General features: G+C 35.3%; 2 protein-coding genes across 2 annotated transcripts in view; one reads left to right on the top strand and one right to left on the bottom strand.

The window, feature by feature from the left end:
* Positions 1–4,683, top strand: part of LOC127839731 (beta-1,3-galactosyl-O-glycosyl-glycoprotein beta-1,6-N-acetylglucosaminyltransferase-like) — a 29,984-nt gene extending 25,301 nt beyond the window's left edge. Inside the window, exon 4 of the mRNA XM_052368117.1 lies at positions 4,604–4,683. Coding sequence (XP_052224077.1) covers positions 4,604–4,683 — 80 coding nt within the window. The remainder of the gene's footprint in view (positions 1–4,603) is intronic.
* A 10,880-nt stretch (positions 4,684–15,563) lies between these two features.
* Positions 15,564–21,192, bottom strand: LOC127839732 (uncharacterized). Its single transcript, XM_052368118.1, has 7 exons — positions 21,036–21,192; positions 19,151–19,522; positions 17,347–17,529; positions 16,828–16,947; positions 16,522–16,566; positions 16,265–16,301; positions 15,564–15,624 (listed from the first exon to the last, which is right to left on the bottom strand). Exons 1-7 carry the CDS (start codon positions 21,073–21,075, stop codon positions 15,564–15,566), a joined length of 858 nt encoding a protein of 285 aa, XP_052224078.1. The 5' UTR covers positions 21,076–21,192.
* Positions 21,193–21,496: the final 304 nt, after the last annotated feature.

Genomic DNA, 21,496 nt, shown 5'->3' on the forward strand with positions numbered 1-21,496 from the left:
GGAATTTCAAATGAACCGTTAAATTAAATTTAGATTCACATCGTACATGCATGATATACCTGCTGGCGAATTCGGCTGTACAGCCTTTTTCGATTTCAGAATTAAATATCTGGCTTATTTAGCATTTTTCGACATATGTTCTTCTCGGCTTTTATTTTAGTTTATATTGAAATATATGTATAATAAGTTTTTTACACATTTTATATTAATTAATAAATATTTGACAAGATCGTATATACCGCTTTAACATTGATATTTCACAGAGTGATAGTACAACAGTTCACCATTACAACTATTACACAGTATATTAAATGACTTTGGTTAAGAATTTATTTATTTCAATGACCTTGACCTTTGACCTTATGACCCCAAAATGGGTGTGGCGTGTAGAACTCATCAAGGTGCATCTAAATAAGAAGTTTCAAAGTTGTAGTTGGAAGCACTTTGATTTTAGAGCCAATACTAAGGTTGTAGCACAACACGGACGGCGGACAGCAGTTGCCGGACCACGAGCTGGCTAAAACGAGCTCGCTATGACAATACCTAGGGTTTTCTAAAAAAACAGCCGAGCTAACAATGATTATTTTCTAGGCAAACCACATGCTTGATCATGATAATTACTCATTTAGTCATAACAATATACCGGTAACAAGAAAATTTGTTCATGGCTACTATGATGGTTGTACATTTCTATTTCATAGCTGACCATGTTATCTCTTATATGACAAATTAACTATTCTTGAAATAAGATGTCCTTAAAACTTGCTTAAACTGTTCTTTTGATTCTTCCAAGAACAATTTACATTATTGCATATTTTATGCAAATGAACATTAAACACCATGGGAGTACTAAAATGAAAATAAAAGTAACTTTGCCGATAATAGTCAATGTTTTAATTTAATAGGGCCACCTATGGTCTGTATATTGTTACCATTGCCGACCATGATCCATATTTTTGTGACAATTTCCAACCATGATCTGTCTTTTGTCACCATTGCCGACCATGGTTAACCATGGTCACCATTAAAGACCATGGTCCGTGTTTTTTGTGGCCATTGCCAACTATGTTCCTGATCATGTTCTACAACGGTTTTTGAAGGCTGACAATCAAATACTATGGTCAACCATCAAAAACCATGGTGAACATGGTCTACCATGGTCATCGTTTCGCCTGGGACAGTCCATACATGATATGAATATGGTCCAGACATGGTCACCCATGATATGACAATGTTCAAGACATGGTCAAAACATCATATGACAATGGTCCAGAAATGGTCATACATGATATGACAATGGTCCAGACACTGTCAAAACATCAGATAACAATGGTCCAGACATGTTCACCCATGATACGATAATAGTCTAGACACTGTCAAAACATCACATGACAATGGTGTCGACATGGTCAACCATGATATGACAATGGTCCAGACACAGTCACCCATGAAATTGCAATTGTCAAGAAATTGTCAACCATGATATGACATTAGACAATGGTTCAGAAATGGTCAATCAATGGTCCAGACATCGTCAACCATGATATGACAATGGTTCAGACACGGCCACCCATGATATGTCAATAGTCCAGACATCTTCAACCATGATATGAAAATGGTCCAGACATGGTCAAAACATCATATGACAATGGTCCAGACATAGTCATCCATGATATTACAATGGTCTAGACACTGTCAAATCATAATATGACGATGGTCTAGACATGGTCAACCATGATATGACAATGGTCCAAACACTTCCACCCATGATAAGTAAATGGTCTAGATATGGTCACCCATGATATTGCAATTGTCAAAGACATTGTCAACCATGATGTGACAATGGTTCATAAATGGTCAACCATGATATGACAATGGTCTAGACATCGTCAACCATGGTATGACAATGGTCTAGACACAGCCACCCAAAATATCACAATGGTCCAGACATTGTCATCAATGATATGTCAATTGTCCAGACATCGTCAACCATGATATGACAATGGTCCAAACATGGTCAAAACTTAAAATGACAATGGTCCAAAATGATCATCCATGATATGACAATGGTTTAGACACTGTCAAAACATCAGATGACAATGGTCCTGACATGGTTTACCATGATCTGACAATGGTCCAGACATGGTCAATCATGATATGACAATGGTCCAGATATGATCACCCATTATATGACAATGGTCCAGACATGGTCACCCATGATATGACAATGGTCCAGACATGGTCATCCATGATATGACAATGGTTCAGACATGATCATATTTGATAATACAAAGGTCCAGACATAGTCAAAATCCAACCAATGTAACAAACATTTATATATTCCAAGCAAATCAATAATTGTGTGGCCAGTCTTACATAGATGGTGTGATTTCACAGATACGTGCATACAAATAAGACTGATATACGTGTTTATTTACTTCTTTCTTTGCACGAGTTATTTTGCCTATTGAAGCATTACTTGCTATTTTTTTATTGTTTAAGTTTATGAACAAATAAAACAATAAAATAAGAAACTTTAGATTGCTAGCTATTAAATAATTTTAATGTCGGAATTTTTTATGACAAGTACAATGTCTTAAACATTTTTTTTCATAAAACAGTTTATTACAGGGTGCAGAGGCAAATGTCCCAAGGGGCAAATGTCCACCTTGAGAATTTGGGTGAAGGGGCAAATGTCCACCTTGAGAATTTGGGTGAAGAGGTAAATGTCCACCTTGAGAATTTGGGTGAAGAGGCAAATGTCCACCTTGAAAATTTGGATGAAGGGGCAAATGCCCACCTTAAGAATTTGGGTGAAGGGGCAAATATCGACCTTGAGAATTTGGGTGAAGGGGCAAATGTCCACCTTGAGAATTTGGGTGAAGGGGCAAATGTCTACCTTGAGAATTTGGGTAAAGGGGCAAATGTCCACCTTGAGAATTTGGGTGAAGAGGCAAATGTCCACCTTGAGAATTTGGGTGATGGGGCAAATGTCCACCTTGAGAATTTGGGTGAATGGGCAAATGTCTTTTTAGTCCTGATAGTATGAAGGGTCAAATGTCGGAAGGGGCAAATGTCCTACATTCTGTATTTTCAGCAGCAAAAAAATGGCCAGTAATGTTAGTGGAAACAACAACAACTAATTAATTGAAAAGAGGCTCCATATTACTTGAACAAGAACTTCACCTTACCTTTACTTGCCCGAACTCTGTGAAAAATGGCATCTTGTAAAAATCCATGTTTGTTTGGCACCTACAGAGAATACAACATATATAGTGTCAAAATAATAGTAGTAAGGTTTATTTGCCATACAGCCACCGGCCCTTGCATATACATAAACACATACAAAATGCATATAGATATAATATCAATGTGAACACATATATAATTCAACAGTGGTACAGCAAAACAAGTGTTTAAGTTAAAAACATCATTTTACGTCTTTCGAAGGCATAGTAAATATACATGGCAATATTTCGTATAATGTTGTCATCACGCGAGGCCATAGCATTATTAAATTTGTTGATTGTTGGCTGATTGTAAAACCGGGAAGGAATATACGTTTCTCGGAGATCTTCATAGCAAGAACATGCAAGTAAGAAATGATATTCGTTTTCGATAGAAGTCTTGCACAAGGGACATAACCTTTCGTTTCGTTCTATATTTATGTATCGCCCATGTTCAATCATAAGTTGATGTGATGAAGTTCAGAAACGGACATATGCATTTATAAATTTTCGAATCAAAAGGACGTTAAGGTACTTTTCCCATTCAAAATCTATTTTTAAACCGGTATAGCTTATCAATTTTGAAGTATCATTGCAAGATTGTGACCATGACTGTTTAAATATATCTTTCAAGCGTTGAAAATAATAGAACAAAAAAACGCTTTCATTTACAACACCTTGTTCATTCCAGACATACCCAAATCCTACAGAAAATAAATGTTCACGTAGTGACGAGACCCAATTTTTATAACCTAAACCATCATACACTTTTAACATTTCATAACATTTTTTTACATTTCTAGTATTTGGCATGTTTAACAAACGCAACCAGAATTGAATGACACGTTTACATGTAAAAATATATACATATTAATATAATAATATATATATAATATTATTATATTATCAGTGTCAGAAAGCGCTTACAATGTTCTCTAAAACTTGACCAGCATACCTTATTAAACACAGATACAGTGAAATGTGGAAATGTATAAGCGCATGAAACCACTAAAACATCATAAACACTGTTGTGATTTTTATTTATTATAATGTTCTTACACTTAATGCTCCACCAACTAATCTTTTGAAAAGCACAACCAAGCCTAGCCTTTTTTACAAGGCTATAATTTATACAACACCAGTTTTTAAGCTGAAGCCTTACAGTTATACCATGTTGCCCTTCTTTCTGAACATCTTTGCCAGTGGAGATAAATACTCACTATGGTATATACATCAGGGTTGTGCAATGAGTATTAACATTAGTAAAAATATTGAGCTTCATTAGCAGACTGCTCTTCCTTATCAAAACTCCAGGCATTTTATCGACTTTCAACATTTAATTACTGATATATTTTAATGGTACATATTTTTTGTAGAAATTGAAGCATATCTCACCATCAGGTTGGGCTACAAAGACCTCATGAAGAGGCAAGTAGGACCTGAAAATAAACTCTGATATACACACAAGCATATCTCACCTCACCTCATCCTGACTGCCAATAATAAGTCAGCTGCTATTGACTTCAAGAACTATAATCAATTGTGGCGTGTTCTCATACTTTTGGTGCTAATTCGGCAAGTCTCATAATAAGAAAACTCATTCGAAATGATCTCATACTTTTGGTGCTCATTCGGCAAGTCTTATAATGAGAAAACTCATTCAAAATGTCATCGCTTAACTCGGGCTTAATTTTGTTTAAATTGCCTAATTTTTCCTGTTATTTCACAGTTTACCGTAGTTAAGTACTGTAACATTGGCACAGACTGGTCATTCAAAGTATTTTCTACCCAACAAAGAGTTGATTTGGACATTTAATTTTCAATGAGCTGACTTATAACTTCCCTTTTACCAAAGTTTGCCATGGCTGCTTTATAGCCACACACAAAACTTCAACACATGTTAAACCCATTTTAGCTGGATGCTTATATTGGCTTTAACTTGTCTTTTAACAAGGTCAGTGCTATTCTTTTTATCATCGTTACTTTTTGTAGTTCAAGGTAAAAAATAATTACAACAACCAACATATCTACAACTGAAAACAAAAGTTGAAACGGCAACATTTCAAACTTTCTCTGTATCGGTTATATTTTTGGTTACATTTTAATGTAATAAATGGAGACTTTCTGCACTGTTTTCTTATGATTTAATGATAAATACCATCTGATAAGTATAGCTCTTTGAAGTCTTTCCCACCTAATTTGTCTCCAATAAAATGATTTTTATTCTTATACGGGAATTGTCCTACAATCATTGTCTGTCATTGTCTAAAAAGTGAAAGTGCAACGTGAATTTTATGTTGAAATAGATCAAGATACAGTCTGTTGGATGCGCGGAAAGGACACTTTCATACTTTAAGTTACTATGAACAAATGGACATAATAATAAATAATAGTCCACATTAATATAATTAGATTTCATTGATAATCAGTAGTGTTAACCCTAGTTATTAAATATAATATACTATAGCATAAATCATAACATCTAAAAGGTAAAAAGGTCAAAGGTCTTTTTTTATTATAGTGTCACCAAAATTGAAAGGGCAAGCCAATTTTGGCTTATATTAAATGAGACACTTTTTGCGTGTGTATACCGTGTACCTCCCAACTCCTATCACTATGTCAGGCGCCAGGCGGATAGAAGTCGGTAACCATTCATGTTTAACGCTCGCGGCTCACAAGCCGGCCATATCGGAACAAGTCCCATGCCAAACATCCATCCTTCGACAAATGCTTTCCATGGGGCTCGAACCTTCGACCTCCCGATCCCGAGGCGGACGCCTTATTCACTAGGCCACGGCGACTAGTATCTCATGTATCTCATATTGGTTTTAGGTGTGCATGATAATGACCTGAAACATTGCATGGGGTCGGAAATAAACAGAATGCCACGGTAATAAAAAAATTTACCGCCTAATGTTAAGTGTAAACAACTATATTTGAAACATTTAAAATAACGATAATTCCGAACGATCACGACTTCCATTTGCAAAAGCATATTCCGTTCAACATTGCTCAAGAAATTGTTGAGACAAAAGTTTGCCATTTTTTCCATCAAATGAATTTAACACACATATATTTTATTAAATAGCAGCCGAATTTGGACTGCGGTCTTTCCATTTAGCAATGCGTGTATCACCAGAAGCAATGTGTAAATTTAAATTTAGACAACATTATTTATATTTGAAGAGTCTGAGTGTTTGAGCAACTCTAATGCAAATATATATATAAAAAAATTCGATGGTAAAGCAAATCCCGTTTCCGAGATTTAACTGTGTAAATTTTTTCGATATGGTTACTTACCTGCAAAATCATTATTTTGACAGATGACACATGATAATTGTATGAAGTTTGAAGAAATATTTTTTATGATCACTCGTGAAATTACAAACGATCTTCCACTTACATGAACAAATATCCTTTATTTAATGTTTGTAACTGTTCTTGCATAAATGGTAATTGTAGTTTTATGTCTGTCATTTGTTTTTAATTATGATATATTTATTATTAGTGTGCATGCATATATGATAAGTTATGTTTTGTTCCTATTGTTTAAGATGAAATATGACGTATTTGTTTTAAATTGTATGTTAGAAGACTTTATTGAAATTAAGAAATATATTATATAAATTGCATATTATGTAATTTCATCTGATGTATTTCTTAACAAGTCTATCTTCTTTAATTAAAGATTATTATTACTATTATTATAAAATCCCTGAGTAAAGGCAGAAAGTGTCTTCCCTGATTTGCCTGTGTCGATTGCATGGTGGCCCTATACCCTTTACATACATGCATAAAGCCTGGGTTTCCCAAGGCATGGCAAATTCTTTTGAAGGCAGTCTTTAAGGCTCGGGCTTCAAATGTTTTCATGAAATATATTTTCCAGAGAAAAAAAGCCTTTCAGTATTATTAGGATTAAAAAAATTGATTACAGGTTTACAGAATATTTAAAGAATCATTTTCTTGAAATTACTTTTGAACCATTTTTCTAAGTTGAGTCACCGTGACCTTGATAGCCATTGTGTGAATACGTTTTTTGGCACTGTGACCTTGACTATTGACCTAGTGACCTGATAATCAATAGGGGTCATCTGCGAGTCATAAACAATATACCTATAAAGTTTCATGAACCTAGGCATAAGTGTTCTTGAGTTATTATCCAAAAACCATTTTACTATTACAGGTGACTGTGACCTTGACCTTGAACCTAGTCTCAAGTATCTAATTCATACATAAAAGTTATATTCATATAGATCTACATCGTTTTGGTGTTTGTGAAAAAAATGTTTTGTTGGTCTGTTACTTACTTTCATAAAATTGAAGTTCCGCAAATTTGATCATACAACTCCTTTATTCCTAATATACTAGAGCATTCATGACAACTTTTTGTAATTGCCAGGGAAATGTTCAATTATGTATTTCAAAGCAACATTGAATAAATTGTCAAGATCGATTGTAATATGGGATTGCAAAAATTCGCGTCATTTCATGACCAATATCATACTATTTGTGGTAAACAACCCATTCATTTTAATACCACGTCGATTTCTTTTTAACTCCATAAATCAAACATTCAACGTCTCTTGCTGCAAAATGCACGGTTTGATGTCGAAATAATTGCTTGTGCGTCTCGTTATCCCATCCATAAGCTTAATGATCCTGAAACAAATCTATTTCAGAATGTCACAAGTTGCATCGTTTTGAACCATAATATTTACTTTTATTTCATACCTAATGATAAAATATGACATTTCTGCAGTGAAAAAACAGCAGTGAAAAGAAGTGTTAATTTCACCGGTGAAACGAACAAATTTAGGAACTCCTTTTTCTATTTTTAGATTACTATAAATAAATTTATATATATTTTCTATACTCACGAGTGAATTCTTGAGTTATCATCTGGAAACCATTTTAATATTTCGGGTCACCGTGACCTTGACCTTCGACCTAGTGACCTGAAAATCAATAGGGGTCATCTATGAGTCATGATCAATGTACCTATGAAGTTTCATGATCCTAGGCCTAAGCATTCTTGAGTTTTCATCCGGAAACCATTTTACTATTTCGGGTGATCGTGACCTTTACCTTTGACCTAGTGACCTGAAAATCAATAGGGGTAATCGACGAGTTATGATCAATGTACCTATGAAGTTTCATGATCTTAGGCATAAGCGTTCTTGAGTTATCAACCGGAAACCATTTTACTGCTTTGGGTCACCATGACCTTGACCTTTGATCTAGTGACCTAAAAATCAATAGGGGTCATCTGCGAATCATGATCAATGTTTCTATGAAGTTTCATGATCCTAGGCATAAGTGTTCTTTAGTTATCATCCGGAAACCATTTTACTATTTCGGGTCATCGTGACCTTGACCTTTGACCTAGTGACTTGAAAATCAATAAGAGTCATCTGCGAGTCATGATCAATGTACCTATGAAGTTTCATGATTTTTGGCATAAGCGCTCTCAAGTTATCATCCGGAAACCATCTGGTGGACGGACGGACCAACATGAGCAAAACAATATACCCCCTCTTCTTCGAAAGGGGGGGGGGCATAATGAGAAAACTGCCCCGCTCCCAGCAGCCATGCTATACAACTGACCGGAACCATTTTTGAACTAAACTCTCGTATCAAGAAAACAAATGTTCAGAGCAAATTTCATGAAAATTGGGCCAAAAATGTGACTTCTACTGTGTTCACATATTTTCACTATATACATATAAAGAAAAATGCCCCGACCACTGGCGCGATGTTTTTTCACCGATCCCGACCATTTTCAAACTCGTCCGAGATATCAATAAAACCAATGTTTTGACTAACTTGTATGATGATTGGGCAAAAATTGTGACTTCTAGAGTGTTAACGTGGTTTCTATATAGCCAAAATAGGAAAAACTGCGAGTATACACATATTGAGAAAAATGCCCCGCCCACTGGCGGCCATGTTTTTTCACCGATCTCCACCATTTTGGAACTCGTCCGAGGCATCAATTGAACCAATGTTTTGACCAACTTTCATGATGATTGGGCAACAATTATGACTTCTAGAGTGTTTACAAAGTTTCTCTATAGCCAAATAAGGAAAACTGCCCCGCCCACTGGCGGCCATGTTTTTCAACGGATCGGAACCACTTTTGAACTCAACCAAGATATCATTAAGACAAACATTTTGACAAAGTTACATGAAGATTGGGCATGAAATGTGTCTTCTACAGTGTTTAAAAGGCTTTTCTCTTTTTTTGACCTAGTGACCTATTTTTCGACCAGGCACAACCCAATTTCGAACTCGGCCGAGATTTCATTGGGACAAAGCTTCTGACTAAGTTTCATGAAGATGGGACAAAATGTGGCCTCTAGAGTGTTTACCAGCAAATGTTAACGGACGGACGGACATAGGACGGACATACGACGGACAAAGACCGGTCACAAAAGCTCACCTGAGCAATCAGGTGAGCTAAACAGTAAAATCGTTTTATTAGAACATAATTCTGTGTGAGCGTTCTTACGATCTCTCCAAAAGACACCAAGTTACTGTTATAGGCCCAGGAAACGGACTCTAGAGCATTGCAAATAAGTCAATAAGTACTTTCAATGCAATAAAGTTAAAATTAATGGGTTAAAACTAAAACTAATACAGACTTTATATAAATATACTGCACATTCCATAAAACACCCTATAGTTGGTTGGTCACTAGGAGACATATTCATGATCTTTAACACATGGGCCATGATGGCCCAGATCATAGGGCTCACATGAGTTTAAGGAACACCAATTGTCAAGACTTGTCCCGGTGCCATAATGTCTGACCCCAATTGACCCATATGAAAATATAACCTTGATAATGCCAAGATTAAACATGCTGGGTTTTTTTAACAATGAGTTGGACAAATTTTCTTCACTCTCAATGGCAGTTCTGGCCCTTGATGATATAAAACATCCTTTGAAGTTTCAAAAGGATAGTACTGTATATGTAAACAAACAAGAAATGTGTTTGTCGGAATCACTATGCCCCCTTCTGCGCCGCTTTGATTTTTTTTACTTTTGACCTTGAAGGATGACCTTGACCTTTCACCACTCAAAATGTGCAGCGCCATGAGATACACATGCATGCCAAATATAAAGTTGCTATCTTCAATATTTCAAAAGTTATGGCAAAATGTTTAAGATTTTCATTTTTTTCTCAAATTCAAGGGGAGATAATTCTGGACTTATAACTCCGATATTGCTCATTTTCAATAGGGTTTGACTCATCATTCAGATAAAGACACTGTGCAAGTCGGGAAATGATTGGATGAAAACTGTGGACTTTATTGCGTAAACAAGCCTTATTTCACAATTTTCTCAAATTAATCACTTGATCATTTTAACTATACATTTGAAGGTTAACAAAAATTGGGGGGGGGGAAGAATATGAAATCTAGGGGAAAATTTACCTGCTGAGCGGAAAATAAGTCCGAGAGGAAAGGGCCATTTTGCGGCGGTAAAGAAGGGAAAAGAACATGGTATCAATAAAGTTAACAAATAAATCTTCTTATAGTTTAATGTCAATTTTAGATTAGTTTACCATAAACGGCGTTTGAAGTGACAAGTGATGTTGCAACCTTCCCTACAGAAAAATAGTCATATAATTCATTTGAAGTCAGATCGAAAAAGAAACAAGAGCACCGCATAACGGGTGCCAACGCTCGGCTGCGGGTGCATTTTTTAATAAATGCAAGCTTGTAAGCATTTTTTAGAGGTCACAAGTGACCTTGACCTTTGACCTAGTGACTCAAATATGGATGTGGCGTGTAGAACTCATAAAAGTGCATCTACATATGAAGTTTCAAAGTTGTAGGTGGAAGCACTTTGATTTTAGAGACAAATCAAGTCAAGGTTTTAGCACGACGCAGACGGCGGACGAAGAGCTTGCTATGACAGTATTTCGGGTTTCTCCTTTAGGTTACAATATACTAAATCTTTTTGGAGTGCAATGCTATACTCTTTAAAAACCTAAACATTATTTATAAGGAGACACAATTCTCTGTGTGGTCACTTGCCATGACTTTATTTTAGAATGTTTCTGTGTGCATGTGGTAGGGAAAGCATTGATGTTTAACAGAAATTCACTCATTTGCTTGAATGTTGGAGACTACATGATACTTTGACAGATGGCGGGAAACCCTCATCCACTGGAACGAACCCGGTAAATTGATTGCTGTAAAACAGTGACCGCTGATTCGCATCGTGTTCTTTCTTGCATAACGCATGACCCCCCTTTTTGATTGTCAAAATCATTGCGGCATGGAATGCTCTTTAAGAAAAGGTATGGTTTTGGGGGTCTCTATGCGCAAAAGTTTGACTTTAATTTTTGTTAGAGTTATTGCTTTTAAATTGAATTTGTGTAGGAGGCTTAAATTATCTTTTCTATTAATGATTTGGAAAAAAAACACATCTCGACCTACGCTTTAAGACACACTCTTTATTAATTTGAATAGGGTTGTTTTCATTTTTTTTCCAAATCATTAATATAAAAGATAATTTAAGCTTCATTTTGGGAAAACAGGGCTTATTGCATATGCATTGTCATCCTAGTACCAGAGACTCTCATTAAACGAAAAAACACCATAACATCAGAAAGTTTCATCCTTGTTTCGGATCTGAGACTATTCACACGCCTTTACGAACCAGTGTTTCGGATCTGCGACTATTCACACGCCTTTACGAACCAGTGTTTTAAAAGATCCACTGACAAGCTTTAACTAAGTACACGTATTTATTAAGTGTTTGCCCAACACATTGGCTTCATTTGTATAAACGCTGTTTCAGAGTTTTATTATAAGAAAAAAATCTTGTCGATGGGAGACTATCATCGGGCGCTAGTAAAGATTGTAGCTGTAATATCAATATGGAACAGTGTTCACAAAGTATAAAGTGAGTCGCGTTCTTGAGAATACAGGGCTTATTGCATGTGCGTAAAGTGTCGTCCCAGATTAGCCTGTCCGCACAGGCTAATCAGGGATGGCAACTTCCGCCTTAATTTGATATTTGCTCAGAAGATACTTCATTTAAACGAAAAATGTCATAAAAGCGGAAAGTGTCGTCCCTGATTAGCCTGATTAGCACAAGCTAATCTGGGATGAAACGTTATGCACATGCATCAAGCCCAGTTTTCTCAGACCGCTGCTCATATAAGGGTACTTTTGATAAAGGCACTGTAGTGTCGTAAATTGAATTGTTCTATTTGTACAGTCCTGAGTTCGAATTCCATCGGATCCGAGTATGGAGAATAGGAACAACTTATCTGCGCACTGATCCCAAAAGTAGGTCAAGACAAAACGGTCTTGGTCGTTTTGGTAAAACACTACACTCCCACCTGCTTTACTAAGAAAGAACTTAATTATGGGAGAGAACAAACAAGGACTTATTCGATATTAGGTATACATCAAGGTGCAGCCAGGTAATTCCTATATTTACTGAATTAACAGATATTAAAACAGGTACATTATGCATGATCCTAAAAGGAACATTGAAGATGACCTCTACTCAATGACTTCTGAGGAGGAACACAAAAACAAAAGGGTAAAGTGATCGTGAGTCGGACAGTGTTTTCAGTTTCCAACGATATGAGCTATATCTAGAACCGTCAGGACTGTTTCTCCTTACTGGTACCCAGCATATTATTCCCGCTACGCATTTCAACTGTTTTTGCAGGCAAAACGGTTTACATTTTGCCAATATGTGTATACAGCTACTCCAGTTCGATTGTGATTCGGACAGTTATGATATTGAGTTGGACAGTGAGAGATGTCATTGTAAATCATTAAATGACCATCTATTATATAGTTTAATACTATTTTAAGTCAATAATGCAAATAAAAAGTTGTTATATTATTGCTTTTCAATGTTTGGTCTATATTGAAATGAATTAATCTAATATAATATGCAAAATTACTTATATACTTAAGTTATCGACCAGTGGTTGCTACACCCGCTTCTAAGCTCGGCGACCTGGGTTCGATCTCTGCTCCTTATGCATACAAGTTCGATTGGTGGTCGCCATACTAGACCAGCGAGGGTTTGCTAAATTTATTTTCACACTATTCATGAGTATCAGGTTAATATTGGGTAACTATGTACATGTAGTTACGAATGCCTTGCTAAATGTACAACTTATGTTTGCATCTGTGGATATAAATCTCTATGAAGCCCATCAGGTAATGAAAACAAGTTGATGATTGCAGATTTGTGTTTTCAAGCTAAAGACAAATACAATGTACAGCATAATTTCTAATTCGTATTTATGCGTAATCCAGTAAAAAAAACACACTCAAACGTGTGTACGCGACTTTTTTCCTTTTGGTGCATTACATGTCATGGCCGTGTGCCTGTTTGCTGCAGGTGCCTCAGGGCTTTGCAAGGAGAACTCTGGGTTCCGAGCTTTTAGCTTTCTCCACCACATATCCGAACGCCTGTCACGCTTAAACGATGCGCCTTTCTGATCGGCAAAAATCCCCACGTACCGCAAAATGTTACCGTTAGTAAACCCAAGACCCCTGGCTGCTTGTATAGTGGCGATCTCAATAAGAGCCTTTTCATCAGTTGAGGACATTTTGGACTTTTTACCCCAGGTAGCGCCGTGCTTTACCTTGCCAGTCACGCTATCAGACTGTACAGGGCTTTTCATCGTTATATAACAGGGGCCGAAATTCGGCCCCTTCCCTAATCGAGGAATTTCCCAAATAGTAAAAAAAATTGTTTTTTACTTAGACATATTGGGCATCTCCCATATTGAAAGCAATGAGCTCTAATATTTTTAAGAATGCACCACAATGTGTCTTTTAATACTTCTGCACAATGAAAAGACCCTGTTTCAAAAACTTTAAAAAACACGGTAATCCCAAAATGAGCAGTTATCGCGCATGGAATTCCCATTTTGAAAGGCCCCTGGCCTCTTCCCAATTTCCTGATGAAAAGCCCTGTCAGACAAAGACGATTTGGGAACATTATATTCCTTTGCAGCGCGGCGAACAGAAATTCCGTTATTAACGACGGTAACGGCACTGGCCTTGTCTTTCGGATCCCAATTATATGGAGCCACTGAAATATAAAAAAATAAACCGATACGTTTTAAAAACATTTATTTTATTTATTGACAAATATAAACAAACATATTAATGGATTAAACATTGAAAATAAGAAACTGTCAACTGTAGCTGCACTGTCAAATTTCACAGAATGTTAATAGATTGTATAGATGAAGGAACTCTTTAATATCTCAGCAATGGAGTCTGCATCTGTTGTGCAGCAACGGAAGCCGATTCTTCAAATTTGCATCTGCCCCGCAGCTTTGAAAACTTTTCTGGGGAAATTTTGGCTCGAAGGTAAAACGGCCCTTTTGCAAAATTCAAGACAGTCTTGAGATTTAGGTCATTTTCACGGCGAAGATAGCTGCAATCGCATTACAGTCCTTTCGGTTACCAGATTCATGACGGCAATAATGCAATGGACCGACTTCGAGCTGCTTCGCACCTGTATGGTGCATACCGATAACATAAACATTTCGGATTAATCACGTTCTTCAAAGAAAAAAAAATGCATGGTGCTCATTCAAAGGTTTCATACAAACAGCAATTTAACTTAAAAACACATGTAAATAAGCTCGCAAACGAACAATGGGCACAATTTTCATTTATAGAGACAAACACTACATGAATCATTATATATAATGCGGTAGGGAAATTTATATGGACATATTTATACTGAATTTAGTCATGCATATAATTCTCCCGAGATAGAATGTTTCTTTCAATGCAACATGAAAACATAATATGTTACGCATTTATACAAAACATTCATACTGGTTAATAGAATCAAAGTGAAACTCAAGCTTGATATGGTCAATATAAACCATTTCAGGTTTTGTACTGTCGTATGACTTTGACAACTTTGTCGCCAAGCCAGTGACTACTAAGAAAGGTATAATGAGTCGTACTATCTATAGGTAATAAGTACTGATACACATAATAAGGTTACAGTATGTTAGTTGTTAACACGTGCTCTGTAATGAACGCAGAAGGGAGTTGAACATCAAAGTTTGCTTTTAAATTGTGAATGCAATAGCAAACTAAAATTAATTTCAATAATATACCTTGTGGTATTAACAAATAATCGAAATACGCAATCGAAGTGTGTGAAGATTAAAATTATACATCCGTTATACAAACAAAAAGATATGTAATAAATATCATATTCATGTTATGATAACACTTTTATAAGATGTCCTAAAGGTTTCAATAACATAGATTTAGTTGAATTATTACTCCCTGAATTTGATCCTGGTCTTATGAAGAATTAGTTGTTGGCTATGAGACTCATGTACAAAGCTTCGCCCCTTAGCTGCAACTGCTCATATCTAGGTGAAGGAACTGCAAAAATATATGTACATAGGACATATAAGACATACTCGGTCTTATGCAAAAGTCCAAGAGCGAAATGAAACCGTCTTCACAACTGTGCTCGAAATAAAATAAACCGACTGCATGTAAATTAATTGGCGTTGAATGTAAATGAAGTAATCACATTTACATTAATATACAACAAGTTGATGTTCACATTTTGAACAGGTGTATAATGATGTATATTGATATATGAGGCTAGCTTGTGCATGAGAGCACTTAAATAAGTTGAATTATTTAAAACACCACATGTCGAGTATTGTTACGAGCTGTAACGCACATAATGCATGTTATTTATTCGAATGACACATTCCTCATCATTATATACATGTCTGCTATCGTTGAATGCATCATTAGTTAACGCATTTACATACTTGCACATGTGCATAATAGCTAATTAAGTTAATTATTGAAATTAAAGTAAAATAAATATTAATGCAAGTAATACGTATTCGACTTCTGAACGTATCAATTTTTTGTATCAATTAAATAACATTTTATTAAAATAAAATTTTAAAGTCACAGCGCACCAATTACTTAACATTATTTTAATTATGAGGAAACTATATATGCCAAAATGTGCCTACAACGGCCTACCTTCGAAGCTGGTTTTGTCCTTCAACTGTATTGATATCTGTGAAAGTTAAACATAAAGAAAATTGATGTTAGTTTTAATTAAAAAAGGTCATTGTTAAACTGTACCCGTATACTTTATATCAATTTTTGTTCAATCTTAAATGTCATCGATTAATTAAAAAATGCAATTTATTAAAAAATAATCATGTATCATGCTGTTGATGCTATGACAAAATCCAATACACCAGACACGTGACCTTTCTACGCCTCAAACATACCTGATTCAATGTTGGTGTTGGATACATGCCTTCTGGGTCTCCTACCTGTCATATGAAGTCGCACAATAAAGTATAGCTCAAAAGATGTGTAGTCGTTGTGTAAACGTTGTATAAAACATGAGACGTTTTCAATGTAAAACATAAATATTTAAAGGCTGCTGGTACGTATTAGGTCATAAAACGCTACGCACATGGCCGAGTATATCTTACCGAATATGTATTTTTAAATAAGATGTTATGTGCAATGACAATGACCATTGCAATTTTGGAAAATAAATTGAATCGGAAATGTGTGCATGTTCTTACTTGCTTTCAATCGAACAACGATGTACGTTGCTCCAATGCCGATGATGATGCACACAATGGAACAGGCTGCTATACCGATAATAATGTACGTTTCCAAGCGACTGATATCTCGATGTGACACTGAAATAATAATGTTACACAATAATCCCTGTCATTATCATTACAACCAAACATTTATAATGATTTATGTGATGTTAAACAAACATCACTGAATGTGTTAACATGAAACAAACTGTTTTTAAGACATATACAATGCATGTGTATATGTTTGTTTGTTTTTTGTTCTGTTTGTGTAAGAATGCATACCAACAACAAATAAAACAGAATCAATTGTATAGTTTTATAATAAAACAACCCAATATTGATACTTAAATTGTTTAGCATATGTGTAACGGACACTTTCGATGTAAAATCAGGTTTATGCCACGATGATACCACGTTTTTGTAAAATACAAATAGCTTAGCGCATTTATATTACTAAGAGTATGTAATAACAATAAAAGAATAAAAAAATGTTACCACCAGGTGTATCAGAGTCGACCTCACTCTGTTCAGTAGTTGTATCAGACGATGTGTTTGAAACCGATGTAATTGTTACACTTTCGTTTAACGCGGGGGAGATCGAAAAGTCTTTTGTGGTGTAAAACGCCTTCGATGAGTTGATATTCGAGTCTGGTAAATTTATTCTGTTCATTGCTGTGTCTGTAATTAAATTGTATCTTCTATAGTTGTTCTTCAACTCATAAAGTAAATACATAAATAATATGTACACGCTGTTTTTTGGAACGCAATTGGAAATGCGTTTTTACAGAGGGGGTAATCACTTATATGGTCAAGATGGCGACGTCCACGCCGAGCCAGTTATTTTTTGCCGTTGTATACCCTTTGTTTCTTTTGTTTAATTATAAAATGACGCTAACTTTCCTGCTATATCAGTAAACATGTGATTTTCGCTTATTTCGTATTAAAATTCGCTTGATATCTCGACTTTACCTCCCGAAAATTGTCTTATCGGTGCTTTAATTTGGTCATCCCGTTAAGAAATATCGCAGCGAGTTAACTCGAGATAAAGAGCGAATATCAACACGAAATAAACGCTAGCATCTTTCTTGCTGATATGGCTGGAAAGTGAGCGGCATTTCAACAATAAATACAAGTAAAAAAGGGTACAACACGGCGAAAATTACCTGCCTCAGCATGAACGTCGCCATCTTGACTGTCACCTGATAACCCCCTCTGTTTCATAACAACAATACAAAGACGATGCCTAAATACGTTGTTCAAGTACCTTACTTGTTTTTATTTATAAAGGGAACAACATACATAATTAAAAGTTTTAAGAAAAAGCAATGACGTAAACAACAATTCAGTTTTAAGTTTGTTTGGCAAGTAAAAGTAATTAATAAAACATTGCGTACTCTGCTACTGATGAGATAATTACGGCGTACTTGTTGTACCTAAAGAAGCTGATAACTCTTTACTATCGTGTCAGATCGGCAACACTTTTGGCAAGACAGTTATCACTTAAACATGTGTATTATCTGGATGATCTTTTAATGAAAATACGTTTAAACTACGGCAACATAGCCGCAATCATTTACGTGGTTGCTAGACTTTGACATCATTGTGTAGGATTATTCACATTCTGTATGATGCTCTTACTCTCAAATATGTATAGGTATAGAGAACAAACCATTCAATTAAGAATATATTCAACTTATGTGGTATATTGTCGTTTTAACAATTCATAATTGGTTCAAGTTGTCGTGATGTACACTAGTTAAGATGTTCAGCATTTCTATGAAAGTTAACTGCATGTCAGTTTTACCGCCTTTTCTTCTTATTGAAATTTACGCTTAATTCGTATGACAGCTAAGGACTTTAAGAGTCAAGTAATAAGCGTTTTATTCATTTAAATGTTCGTTAAGTTTCCAAATTGACAATTTTAACATGCTGGTTAAATGAATGATAACTGTTAAACCGGTAAGCGTTTGGTTACTGTTGGTTTTGTCTTGCTTATAAATGCGTTACACGTAAATGCATTTAAAATATGCAACCACACCTGCCTATATTAAACACATACTAAAACAAGTGACTTGAAATTCAAGGCATTAAGAATAGAAAATTAATAACGATTAAAAATTGTTAACAAATATGTTTTGCTGTTTAAGCTTATCTATTGAATGTCTTAATCATCATTTTGCGGTAGCTGAAATATTAATTGTGATAAAGAAAATAAGAGTAATGTTCTGTAAGCATTATTTCAATTTAAGTGCTCTGATGTGTTTTCCGCGCACATTTTATTCAAAACATGTAATTTTACCTTTAACAAGCAATGTAACGATGTTACTTTGCGCCGCGGCTTCTCCAACAAACATCATTTCACAGATCCACTGTGTTCCATTGTTTTCCCTACTCACATTGTAGAGAGTGATGGTGAAAACGTTATTCTCAGAGCATTGGTACCCATACAGTTTTTTGTAGTGAACAAACTCCGTGCATATTGATCCACGAGGTTTCGTCAATTGAAGTCTCGTTATGCGATGGTTTTTCCCAATTGGTATCTCACTCCATACACAAATTGTGTCTTTGTCTACGGGCTTTCCTTTATAGGAACAGGTCAATGTGAGGTTCGACCTTTCTTTAACAACGACGGAACCTTCTGGGGATATTGCTGGTTGCGTGCTTGTCAACACTAAAAAATTCACATCAGACAATTAAGAAGAAGAAATATTTGTTCCCAATACGAGGAAAAAAAATATCTGCCCTTTACAACGTTTGTAAATTAAATATAAATGTTTATCTAAGAAAACAGCCATATATTGTCAGAAGTAGAAAAAGTAGAAGTAGTTGTAGCAGTAGAAATATTAAAAGTAGAAGTAGCGGCGGAGGTAGAGATGGTGTTGTTGGTGGTGGTGTCTGCTGTTTTTTTGTTGGTGGTGGTGTCTGCTGTGGTGGCAGTGGTGATAGCGGTGGTGGTGGCGGCGATGTCGATGCCACTTCGTTGGCAGTTGACGGCGGTGGCCTCGGCGGGCAGTGGTGGTAGTAAGAGTATTTGAGCATTTGAGAAATGTATTTTAGAATTTGAGATTGTATTTTAAGAGAAATTAAAAAGTATATGGTACGATCGCAAGATCTAGACAGAAAATGGCAATGTTCAATTGAATTTTCATTTTAACATGATTGTGTATCTTATCGTTATGAGTCATAAAGAGACTATTGAAGGAGTTTTTTCTTTTCGCTTCAATGTTTTACATTTTAGCAGAATAAATATAAATTAGTCACATACTGTCTGGAACAGGATATATTAGAATATTCAAATAAAACAATTATATAATATCTTGCAGGTTATATTTTGGTTACGTAAGAAAAAAAAAATTGCAATCATGAACGACGATTTGTTGGAAGGAACTATAGCAAAGTTCAAACCAAATAAAAGATCTTTAGTAATTTAAACAAACTCTTCTTCTCATGTCATTTTACACTGATAGAGTACATGTGTAAAAAGGCTCTTATTCTAGCTTCTTTCTGTCATAATTATTCATCTAGATTGATTCGGTACATGTTAACTAATGCTATTTCCGCTCCAGCCTGATGGCTGCAGCATAACGGTTTTCGTTAATAAAAGCAGAGGTGTATGTAAGACCTAGGATAACATGTACCAATTGGAAATTAAATAAGTTTAAAGACTTTAATGTTGTTTTATGTATGTTTGAAATAATAACTTTCTAAGATCGAACTTTTTCTGAAGAATAAATTCGTGATGAAAGAAGCTGTGTTTTTTTTGTCGAATTATTCCTGGCGGTCTTTATGAGGTCAGGTGTTATACTGTTAAGTTCGGGTTCAGACAAATTATATGTAAGGCATGTACAAAGATAAAAAGATGTTTAAAACCTTTATTTACTAGCGCGATTGAAAGTTTTGTAACACAATATTGATTTTAATTCAAAACAATAACCATCTATATAATGATAATGTAACACAGCATGTTAAACAATCATTTATATATAATCTTGACTTTTGGCTAAAACCATTTCAGTTAATCAATCGATATACAAATATAAATAAGCATTGCAATTAATATTTAAGATTCCGTGCAATCATTCTGAATACCGGGCATGGTGACAACTGGCATTCAATAAAAAAAGACAAGTAAAAGGCGATGACAGTTTAATGGCGAGGGAAAAAGGTAAACAAAAGATTATTACCTATACCGCGAATGAAAACAATCCAAATAAAAGTGGACATATTCAGATTTACACCGGCGTTAATGATGACATTGATTACGTTCAGTAATAAATTAATGGTGTTTGAAACCGAAATATATCATCCATCATCAAATGAAACAATTATATGCAAATCATTAGTAATAACTACGTGATATGCATGATTCATTACGGAAATATATTGTCAAAACAGAAACTACACTTGAAGACAAAGTGGTATTTTCCGATGACACTGGTAATACTTTCAGGTTGCTTTGTAATAAAACCACAGCCTTGTATGTATAAACGATACAAATATACCACTGCAACAGCAGAGAGAAGCTCTTTTGTGCAGCATTACAGCTTTAAAGTGTCTTGTTCATAAATTGACGCATTGAAAATTTTTCATTTTACTATAAAATCGTACTCCCTGAGCCCTGTCTTAAGAAACATCGTTTCAAAGA

The sequence above is a fragment of the Dreissena polymorpha genome, chromosome 7, assembly GCF_020536995.1.
Source record: "Dreissena polymorpha isolate Duluth1 chromosome 7, UMN_Dpol_1.0, whole genome shotgun sequence".
Taxonomy (NCBI): Eukaryota; Metazoa; Mollusca; class Bivalvia; order Myida; family Dreissenidae; genus Dreissena; species Dreissena polymorpha.

Bases quoted from the DNA above. Each gene is read 5' to 3' on its own strand.
- LOC127839732 (XM_052368118.1), bottom strand. From the start codon at position 21,075: ATGTCCACTTTTATTTGGATTGTTTTCATTCGCGGTATAG. The intron at 16,948-17,346 runs GTAACATTTTTT...TTATTATTTCAG, and splicing joins CGACTCTGATACACCTGGTG to TGTCACATCGAGATATCAGT. The intron at 16,302-16,521 runs GTATGTTTGAGG...TAACTTTCACAG, and splicing joins CAACACCAACATTGAATCAG to ATATCAATACAGTTGAAGGA.